General features: G+C 38.8%; 2 protein-coding genes across 2 annotated transcripts in view; one reads left to right on the forward strand and one right to left on the reverse strand.

Moving 5' to 3' along the window:
- LOC148351627 (dnaJ homolog subfamily C member 17-like) overlaps positions 1 to 11,568 on the forward strand; it is a 61,043-nt gene that overhangs the window by 31,729 nt on the left and 17,746 nt on the right. The window lies entirely within an intron of this gene.
- LOC148351628 (cdc42 effector protein 2-like) lies at positions 639 to 3,163 on the reverse strand. The gene has a single exon (XM_088354768.1). The coding sequence runs from the start codon at positions 3,091 to 3,093 to the stop codon at positions 2,479 to 2,481; it is 615 nt and encodes a 204-aa protein (XP_088210894.1). The 5' UTR covers positions 3,094 to 3,163; the 3' UTR covers positions 639 to 2,478.

Below are 11,568 nucleotides of genomic sequence, written 5' to 3' on the forward strand. Positions count from 1 at the left end.
TACTTCACATCAAACAAGATGATAACAAGAATAAACAAAACTTGCTAACACTAATACCACAGAAATGATTACAAATGTATTTTTTGATCAACTTTGACTGGACATTAAGTAAACCTGAGTATTTAAAAAACTAGTTGTCGTCCCTTTTAACAGCAGTAATCTCAAACAATAATATCTTACAGTAGAAGTTTATACATACACAACAACCACACCCTATTATGAACATTTTAGTAAAACGTGTTGTAAGGGTTCACCTGATATTCAAACTTGACAGTGCTTTTTAGCCTTAAAGTTCGAAAAGTGACATAAAAATGCTTCAGTATGCAGTCATACACCAAGTCTGTTTTCATCACAGTTACCTGTCTTTGAAAAAAAATACCATCATAAGTCAATGGACAAATTGTGTGAGCTAAAAGGACTTTCTCCTCAGATACATTAAGCAGTACATTTTTGAATGCAGTATTTCCCAATGTATTTCTGAATTAAAATTACAAAAACAAAAGGGGTACAGTGCCGTTCCGCTGAATATAGTCACAATCCAAACTGATGCAGTGCAGAGATTCCCACATTTCTGTTTTTTGTTACGACCAGCATAGAAGTCTTAATTCTAAGAAACTGGAAACGTGCAATTCCCTACATGACCTGTATGGCACTTCCTGCTATGAAACATGACTGACTGTAGTTGTATTTCATACATGACCACATTTACTTTTTTTTTTTATGTGGGCAAATTTGTGTGACATACAGGCATTCATTTTATTGTCTGAAGTTTGTTTGGTCACAAGGTTGTGTTTAAATAAGATTTTCACTCCTATAATGGATGTCCAGTTCCTTCGACTTCCTTGCATATGTAGAATTATCACTTTACCGTTTACCACATTTGTTCTTGGTGCTATTCAACAGTCTATGGTACTGTTATTCCAGCTAATAAAACAATTTAATCAGTTATTTTGTTTTCATTTCCATAAAGTCTTGGAGGTATAACCTGGCTTGGGCTGTATTGAAACCTGCAACCTTTGGAAATGACTTATTGGAAGCAGAGCAAAGTTGTTTTTTCACTATACTGATAAAAATGAGAGAGTGTGTACCTTGGAGTAGTGCCTCAAATATGCGTGCCGAAGGAAAATTACCCGCTTTACACAATAGATTGGCGATCACGCAAAGACATCTCACCGCCAGGAATTTTAGGTTCCAGCTGCAGCTTTTCTTTTTTGAACGTTACATTACTTGAGCTTTAACAGTGACAATGTATTGCACTATACAGTTTTGGGAACAACAATAGCAGCTTATGTAGTACACACAGGTAAATATGGACAAAAGAAAATGATACAAAGAGTAGGTTACATGCAGGAATCGTTGGAATAAGATCAGAATATTGTCTACGTTGGGGTTTTGCAGGTCCATGAAAACACAGAAATCGAAATATGCTCTTGTTCAAGTCGTTAATAGGCCTGATAATAGTAGTTGAGAAAATTGAGTTACTCCTTTTAAAAGTGCTTTACTGTAAACCCATTTTGTTAATTAATTACCTTATGTGTTTGCTCAATTTCCTTTTTGCCTCTTTGTTTTTTTTCTTCCTTGGTGCTGGAGTGAACCTTGGTCTCTAAGTACAGAATCAAACTATATATTCTTTATCTGGCTAACTCACTAAACAAGGCTGTTAGTTTGAATGCAAACAAATTTGATTTCTATTTTATTTTCTATCACAACAGTGAAAATCTGTACAGTACATGTTTAATGTAAATCCATGTTACTGGCGAGCAACGTACGATTAGAACATGTAAATGCATGATACATGGCAATGAAGAAAATTTTGGGAGCTAAGAAGAAACGATTACTGTTCTTGTGTAAACAAGGTTCATTATTGTCATTAGTCATCTGAAAAGATAATTCTGAATGACTCACAAACCAGAATTTGAATGTTAATCCAAGTCTTCTCTGCATGTCAACATACCCAATCTCCACAAAGGGGAAGTGTTTCCCAAAATGATTACCGACAAATTACTGCAGACAAGTTAATTCAAAAAATATTTCCTCAATAGTGACACCAGACCCTTATTTTTACATTGAACATATACTGATTTGTAGGCAGCACGTCGGCGCAGTGGTTAGCGCTTGTGCAGCACAGCTAATGTCATGGGATCCTGTCGTGGGTTCAAATCCAGCTCCAGAATTCCCGTGCGGAGTTTGTATGTTCTCCCCGGGCTTGCGTGGGTTTCCTCCGGGCACTCCGGTTTCCTCCCACGTTCCAAAAACATGCATTTCAGGTGAATTGGCCGGTACAAAATTGGCCCTAGGTGTGAATGAGCGAATGAGTTGTCTGTCCCCGCTGCCCACTGCCTGGAGATGGGCAGTGGGCAGCGGTACGGCTAATGAGATGAGATGAAAGATGAGAGATGAGACACATACTGAATTGTGAGGCTCCAAAAGAACTGGAATTTTAAGCTTCTGTTCTCTTATTACCACTAGCTGTATCATTCACTGTTGAAGTCTGTCCATCACTTGCAACACGTCATTCAAAATGGAAGGCCCAAGGTCAAGGCTAAAAGAAAAGCCGTTGTCGTACTCTTTCTGTTGTTCTTCAATTTTGTCACTGAGCATTGAGGAGTCTCCATTTACATCTCCACTGAGGGCGCACCATGCTGCTTTTGAAAACTCATTGTTCACATTGTTGTTTCCACTTTCACGCCCGCTCGCCAAGTCTGCTTCGCCTTCTTCGTTGTCCAGCAGTGGCATAGAGCTGCATTTCTTTCTCGTCTGGCTGGCGCTGTTCTGGTCGTCCACAGGCCAATCGGGGCTATCAGACCACTCTGTCTCCATGTTCAGACGAGGCGGCTTTGGTGGTGGCATGCAGGCCAGGAAGAGATTTTGCTCACTTTGAGAGCTTTTTAGAAGCAGACTGCGGCTCATTTTTAGGAAAGAAAGGTCTCCAAAGCTGTCTCTATTAGCATCGTTTCCGATATGGGAAATGTGTCTGAAATCAGCCAACGGAAGACTGATCATGTTGACGGAGAGAACTTCTCTGCGCTTTGAGTGTCTGCTTGACCAACGGCCAGTAGTTGGCCTTCTGTTCAAGGACGCTCTTAATGGCATCTTGGCAGACTATATACAGTAGTGGAGTATTTTGTATATCCTTTGAATACAAGCGAATTTGTAGAACCCTCTTTGATCAAATGTCAATCCTTAGAATATGATTCATTAGAAGCATCTTTGGTATCTACAAAAAAAACAAAAACATATTTAGAACATTGTTTTAGTGACTGTTAGATCCATAAGAGCTTGGCATTCCATCACGAAAGCCCAACATTCTTTTACTATATTTAGAAAGTGGGTTGTTGGCAGTCAAACAAACAATTAATGTAAAAAAGGAAAACTTTCTTGCTCCATGACTTATAATTATTGTATTAAGTAAAGCCTATCTGAGCGAACAAACACTTGCATGTAGATTAGACAATCATGTCAGGGTCTGTAATTTTTTTTTTTACGCTCCCCAAACAGCTTTGTCTACATTAGAGCGGTGTTCGTGACTTGAAACACTCACTTTGTAAATTTAACGCCACTACAGAAAACAGGTTTTGTTTGCACATAAAGGTTAGCAGCGGGGGATCGGGGCGCAAGGACAGAGCAGCATTCCTATCCCCACATGTCAGTTTGGCCATGCAATTTTTTCCAGGAAAAGCTCAACGTTGCCAGGTTTTCATTAAAGTAGACCATTAAAGCAGATTGACCAAGGAACACTAAATGATTTCTTAACGCTGCCATAAATGCTTCACTCTTAAGATTCAGAACCTAGCCCTGGGAAACATTAACCAGCTTTCAAGAATAAATTATTTAAAGTTTTTCTTTTCCTAAATGTATGAATGATTCTTACCTCTGCCCATGAGCAAATACTGGATATTTGTATTCCAAACCAGTGCACTCCATATTGCCATGAAAGTCTGATGTGCCTCGTACCTGATCACTGAAAAAACAGACATGATGGGGCTTGTTCAACCGTTACACATACGTATTCAATACGCAGCCTAGAGACATAAACTAACAGTGACAAAATGGACCTTTCGTTAGTCACGCAGAATAATTATTTGCACTAAAATATTCTAATCTACCTTTTCCTTTCTGTCCATTCAAGCTCAGCTTCTTCTTTAAAAATCCTCTCTTGTAGCGACTCCCATTTTGTCTGAGGCTCTCCAGGTGTGTTACCGTTGACAGTCCTTGCATGAGCAATAAACCAGGTAAGGTCAGAGTCCAAATGATTCAAAGCCTTCGGGTGGGAGAGTTTTTTTCAAAAGGTATTCCGTACTTTAGTTCATGCTCATCCCATTTTTGAATAGTTGCCAGCCGTCTGATTATTTCTCCCAAGTGAGCTGGTTGTTGAGTCACCAGGTTCAACGGAAGTCTTGTCTGATGCTTTGCTACACCTACTACCTGTGGGAGAGGTTGGGTGCTGGTTTAAATCTGTAAACCGAAATGCACAACTACTAACCCAGGGTGTGTTACAGAATGACAGGGTGAGCGTGGGTGAAATGACGCAACAGGTTGCGTCCCATAGCGTGCATGCGCCTTTGTAAAAAGCAGGAAGTCAGAGTGGGTTGACAAATGGGCCAGCTCCTCACGGGAGGAGGTTAACTGAACCCTAATCTCCATGTTATTGTCCCTTGCTCTGCTGATTTCCTGACTGCTATTGGCCTGTTCAAAGCCCCTAAGTCGCACAACTACACAGGTTCTTCTGCCTGACTGGAGGTCTACAGCTTCACTTTGTAATCAAAGCACGGTATTGCACAGGCATGTGTGTGCAAGTGGCAATGGTGGTGACACAAGACATAAAAGCCATAGATATTTGGTTTCTGGTATAATTGCCAGGAATGGAAATCACAGGGAATGACACAGTAAATGCCCCTGCTATATTATTGTTAGCTTGTGTAACTTTTAAATGCTCTTTGAGCTACCTTTCATTTTATTCAACTGATTGATGTGTGTTCCTTTACTGCTTTGATTTTACTATCATGTTTATAAAACAGAGTTCATACATATTAATTGTGTTCCTCTTGTTGTCTACCATGAAACATGCAAGGTCTATTTCATTGCTCACGTTGATCTTATAAACAATAGTCAATTCAAGTCATTTTCATCTGTATAGTCCTTAATCACAAAGAGTCTAAAAGGGCTTCACAGGTTATTACACAGACTATTTTTTCAGACTATTATTACACCATCCCCTGATCTGGAACCAACATGAGGGCAAGGAAAAATTCAAAAACGTCAACATGAGGAAAATTAAGAAACGTCGAGAAGGGACCGCACATGGGGCATCCCCCTTTCAGGATTACCAGACAGCAAAGGATGTTGCAATCACAAATAATACAGAGATATTGTCCACGAAAAGTATAGGTTATTCATATGCTATAGAGTACTTGTTGCACATTCTAGATGCCTTAACTCCCGATGAAATAACTCATGCAAATGAAATTATCATAACATTTACTCAACCTTGATCTTGAAAAATAACACTAATGAAGGTTTTCCCTGAGAATCCCTCTACTCAGCCCTCTGTAACCCTTGAAACTTTTATCTATGAAAAATACCAAGTCAAGTACAATAATGTTTCTATGGATTACAATGTTACTATCAGTTTATCCGATGCAGTCCAAGCAGGTCAATCCAATAAACAAATACAGGTCACTCTAAATTGGCAGTGAGTGTGTTAATGATACATTTGTGGAAGAATTACAATTCACCCACCTGTTGTTAGCCTGAACACTTCCTGCAGTCATGTAATGTTTGCAAAGTAACCTGACAATGGGAAATCTTGGAATAAACACTTTTTCTCTCATCTGATGAGATTAGTTTGCTTGGGTAGCTGAGAAGTTGTCGAGTTCCTGTACTGAGAAACAAGTTTATTTCCAAGTAGTAATGTTTTATCACCCCTTTATAGTAATTTAGATAAAAAACCTCTCAGGAAGTGTTTATAGCCATTGTGAGATGACTCAAAGCTGAATTTGTCTGACAACCCTCCAAAAGAAACTCAACAAAAAGGAATTTTATACATTCTGCGGTTTGACAGACACAAGATAAACTATGGTAATCTGTTTTTAGCCAAAGTCCAGTTGTGGCATTGTTGAATTTTTTAGTGAGACTAATCAACATTGTGAAATTACAATTAAAAGTGTGGCTTTGTTTAGACATATTTTTTTTTAACAATCATTTTAAATGCTGTTGTACATGCGCCATTTAGACTTCAGTAACAATATTATCTCCTATTATTTTATTGTATTTTCAGCCATCCATCCATTTTTGCACCGCTTATCCTCATTAGGGTTGCGGGGTGTGCTGGAGCCCCTCCTAGCCGTTTTCGAGCAGTGGGCAGGGGTCACCCTGAACTGGTTGCCAGCCAGTCGCAGGGCACACAGAGACAGACAACTTACTCGTTCATTTTCTTGTTTACAAAAAATTCAGGTTAAGAATGTTAAGTATCTGACTGTCAAATAATTATTAAATTTACTTTCAGTCAAACAACATGCAATTTGGATTCGTTCCATCGATTGCAGACCATAAACAACGAGAGGCTCTTTGAAAATGGTGGCACTGACTTAACATAAACTACTGCATTTGTTTGTTTGGAACTTTTGTTTCACCATGACACGCATAACCTTGTTTTTATGTTTCACAGTCTGAGACAGCATTCTTATCCATCTTATGGCCAGTTTTGTTTTATTAGGAAATCTGTTCCTATCAGTAGATTTTGTTGAAAGCCTAAACGTGAAAGACATGTTTTTTGTTTTTTTAACACTACGGTATATTGTTAGATCTTAAAGAAGCCAAACCCCCACACTCTTGTTATTCTGGGATCTCTGAGCCCATCCATTATGTGAAATGCCAGGGCACTGGGAGTTAAGGGCTCTGTTGCCACTGTTTATTTCCTTTGCTTTCACAGTTTCCAAACAACTCTGTCCAAAAGCATCGATTTGATCCAACATTGTGACCACATGTAACACTGCATACACGTCCACACATATGTATTTCCCTCCCCTTTACTCTTTTCACTGTTAACAAAATTTGCAGTCTGCACGCAACTGTGATTACCGTATTTGGCGCACTATAGGGCGTACCGGGTTATAGGGCGCACCCCCAAAAAATAGTTTTTGGCCCTATATCTTCCATAGATAAGGCGCACCGGTTTATAAGGCGCTACAATGGGAACGTCGACAAAACAGTCAGATGATTCAGTTCAACTTATTACCCCCTTAACATTCCCAAAGCTTGCAAAGAAGCAAATACGTGTCGAAGACACGTGCGGATGCGGTGTCCGTACGATGTCACTCAAATGCATCGTTCCAAATATCATTCGGAAGGTTAAAGTCTTGGAATTCAAGAAATGCCAACCATTCCTTAGTTTCTATTTTCTTTTTCGCCCGCAACTTTACTGTGCATATGACAATAAACACTTGGAATTGAGTTTAATTTAAAAAAAGACCCATCACAGCAACATCAAGATCGTTCTAAAACAAGATACGGGGAAAATATAAAGCCGCATAGCTCACCTAAGTTCTCACGTTCAATAATAATACGCAATCACGGTCTTCTTAAAACCGTGAGTGTAGTAAATCCAGGAGAGCAAAATGTTTACAAATACAGACTAATGATACATGTTTCTTTATGGCGTAGTTTAGCAAGCTTGCTATTCAGTCATCTTTTTCAGCCAATTGCAGGGTTTGTTATGGCCCTCTAGCCAATCCGAGCCTCCGAATAACTTCCGCCAATGGTGATCGATTTAACGGATGATTGACACATCTTTTTCGGCCAATTGCAGGGTTTGTTTTGGCCCTCTAGCCAATCCGAGGCTCCGAATAACTTCAGCCAATAGTGATCGATTTAACGGATGATTGACACATCTTTTTTGGCCAATTGCAGGGTTTGTTTTGGCCCTTTAGCCAATCAGAGGCTCCGAATAACTTTAGCCAATAGCGATCGATTCAAATGATGATTGACACATTGATTAGCCAATGAAACGCCGGTATATAAATCCCAGCATACACCGCGGACTACTCCACGTTAGGGGAAAAATCGAGTCGGTGGCTGTTGCGTAAGTTGCGAGACCTTGCGATTTAATATTGAGCCATATATACTGTATTACAGGGCGCTTGGTCAGCTTTTGAAAAAATTAAGACTTTTAGGTGCGCCTTATAGTGCGGAAAATACGGTACGTTTACTTTGTCATCCTTCACTTGCTTTGTCACGGTTTCGGGAAAACGTTTGACAAATAACGTAGTATGTATAATATGCAGGGATGAAGACCAAAATGTTGGTGTGGTTGTCCACAACTGTACCAGAGGTTTTCTTGTCAAGTCAAGTCATTTTTATTTGTATATCCCTTATGAACTTAAAAATGGGACAGTCTCAAAAAGACCCCTTTCTAGACTTTATAAATGAAAACAAAGGCCTGTGTTAAATAAAATATTTATTTTGATCTGTGCAAGCAAACAAAAATTACTTTTCTTCAACTGAGTCAAATCAGAGATGTTCACTGTTATTCACTAGTACAGATTCCGACCCAATATTTATGTTCACTATTTATTAACAGTTAAATCGCCACATTTCTAATCAATTTGAATAGGATTTAAATTGTAGTTTAAAAAAAAACTATAAAAGCTTTAATTGAAAACAGTTAAGAAAACCTATTGTGTAGCAATTTGGCTATACCAGTGGTGTCCTTACTAAGGCCCATTTGCACCCGTCTGACTTTGTGATTGGTCCGCACTGTATACTAGAACTTGTAATTGGACTTTATCCTGAATTTAGAATGGATCATTAATTTCTAGAACCGTCAAAGGCAGTGAACAACCTTGATATGAGAAGATGCTATACTTTTATTTACAATAGTTGTGGCGACTCTTAATTTCATCAAATTTTCATTTCGGTAAAACTCTGAACTAACATTAAATAAAACTAGCTTTCTTTTTTTAATCGATAAACAAAAACCACTGCTTTGCTGTGTTATAAATAACTTTTTTCTAAGCTATCAAAGCAGCCCTTCCGTCCTTTAATATGTTTTATGTGGCGTTCAGGAAAGGTTTGGACACCTCTGATCTCTATCATATGTCACCAAAGCATTACCTAACCTAAAGAAATGGTTTATTATGTTGTTTAAAATAACTTGAGAAATATGGATCTCCCGACTGCTGGCAAGCGATGAAAGTTTCATTTCCAAGAAGTAAAAACCACAATTTGGATTCAGACACGTGTGCTTCCCCAAGCAAGTGCTCAAGACCTAAAAACAATCACTACCGTTGAAAAGTTTGGGTCGCCTAGAAGTTTCCATTCTTTAACAAAAGCAAAGTTTGAAGGATAAAGGTTTTTCCCCAAATCAAAATTATTTTTAACCTTCTCAATGTCTCTAGAATATGATCTATTCATTTTGCAACTCGTTTGATAAATTAAAAAAGGGTGACTTTTTATGTAAAACACACTTGTCTGGGTGACCTCAAACTTTTGAACAGTTGTGTTTATCTTGCCGTATGTTTAGGGAAATTCGTTTGTCGCTAAATGTTATTGCACTTCTTTTCATTGCATTATTGTTAAGATGCATTTTTTTTCATCGCATTATTAGTACGAAAGAAATTTGCACTTACAACTAGACAAGTCTCCAAGCATCACCTTGTAAAAATTTTTGCCTGCTTATCTTGACATTTATTTATCTAATTTTTCTATTTTCAGGCTTTATTATGTATTTATGTTTTTTATCCTAGAGTGCTATGTCTAGTCTCATTGCAAAAAATGCTAACTGCAGTGTTACCTCTCCTTACAGATTTAATTGGTTCTGGGAGTCGCTTCATAACCTGAAAACTTCCTAAGTAGAGGCGCATTTCATATGCAAATGCACTAATTTGTTCCAAGCCTAGCAAAAGTAAAGTATATTTTCTTAATAAATCATAAAAGAGCATCTGAACATAAACACATACAGTAAACCTCGGATAAGTCGGACTCGCATAAGTCGGATTCTCGGATAAGTCGGACAAATTGCGTGGAACGTTTGTTCTCTAGGCTTTTCTGTAGTATTACACCTCGCATAAGTCGGATTTTATAAGTCGGATCCTCGCCTAAGTCGGATGGATTTTTCCGTACAATTGACCCTTTTTAATGGTTTTCGCCTCTGATAAGTCGGATCGGTATCAGGTCGCCTAGGACATCTCCCAAATGCTCTAAATTTCAGCCTCCAGTGGCAGTAAGCGATGGAATTTTCCGGGAAGATTTTCACTCCTCACAGATTTTCCGGGAAGATTTTCACCCCTCCCAGATTTTCCGGGAAGATTTCTTGATGTGACGTGGCGTTCCGTGATTGGCAGAGGCTATTCATCAAACTCCTCCTCAGTGTTGAATGATAGCACTCTCAATCACAGCACGCGGTCATAGAACAAAGCCTCGTAATCATAATCCCATTGTTTCTTATTACAGTAGTGCTAGCATTCAAATTGAATTTGTGTGAATTTCTTTGGACTTCCTTGCGGTCTGTGCGGTCTACGGTGTGGCGATGGCCTCAAGTTCTAAAACCAAAGGCAGGAGTCTCAAGACTAGAACGTATGAAGAAAAGCTCGCTATCATTGAATTCCAAGAAAAGAATCAGCACATGAAGCAAAAAGACATCGCGGCGAAGTTTGGAATGAGCCCTCAAACTTTGAGCGACATTCTGAAAAGCCAGAAGAAGATAAAAGATATGTGTGCGACAGATTTTAGAGCTCCGACCGCTAAAAGGCAGAGGGTAAATGATCATCCAGATGTCGACAAAGCACTGATTTTGTGGTTCCGTCAAAAATCATCGAGGCCTGAAATCAGAATTGACTGTGGAATGATGCTAATGCAAGCTAACAAATTTCGCCAACAGTTTTCACCGGAATCGGCTGAACTTGCACCAGCGTGGATCGACAGGTTCAAAAAACGATATGGACTTGGGCGGATTACTAAAGCCGGGGAGTCGGGCGGAGTGGATACAGAGGTTTTTGAAGAATGGAAAAGCGGAAAACTGAACCTAACAGACTTACGAATCTAACGGACGATGAATCGTACGGATAAAATTACATAACCAGTTCATATACAGTGTATTATTAACCATAGTTCATATCAACCATGTTCATGTTCATTTTAAGAACTTTTTTGATAATAAATCACGTTCATGTTACAAGATATCATTGCTTGGTATTTCATTTTACATATACAAGTATGCACTTTTCTAAGAGTTAAATTTCTTCTTAGTTCGAAATTTTGCGACCTCGGATAAGTCGGATCCTCGGATAAGTCGGATGAAAATGACCGGTCCATCTGGATCCGACTTATCCGAGGTTTACTGTAGATGTTAAAATTAGATTACCGCACAATAAACATAAAATGAGAGGCGCATAATGTAAAAACTTAGAATAAAGAAACTAATAAAATATTCATTTCCCCTTTTGTATAGCGTTCATTTAGAAAAACAGATACGATGACGTCTGCTTATGCTGGCTTTAGACAATCCGTCAGAAGAGCGCGAGGCAGACATCATAAGGGACGATAGCGCGGCTTGTCAAAACTTTCCGGATG

Source organism: Urocampus carinirostris, chromosome 15 (genome assembly GCF_059441175.1).
Source record: "Urocampus carinirostris isolate Australia breed hairy pipefish chromosome 15, RoL_Ucar_1.0, whole genome shotgun sequence".
NCBI classification, from domain to species: Eukaryota; Metazoa; Chordata; class Actinopteri; order Syngnathiformes; family Syngnathidae; genus Urocampus; species Urocampus carinirostris.

Excerpts from the sequence above, each read along its gene's own strand:
- LOC148351628 (XM_088354768.1), bottom strand. The coding sequence starts at position 3,093 with ATGCCATTAAGAGCGTCCTTGAACAGAAGGCCAACTACTGGCCGTTGG.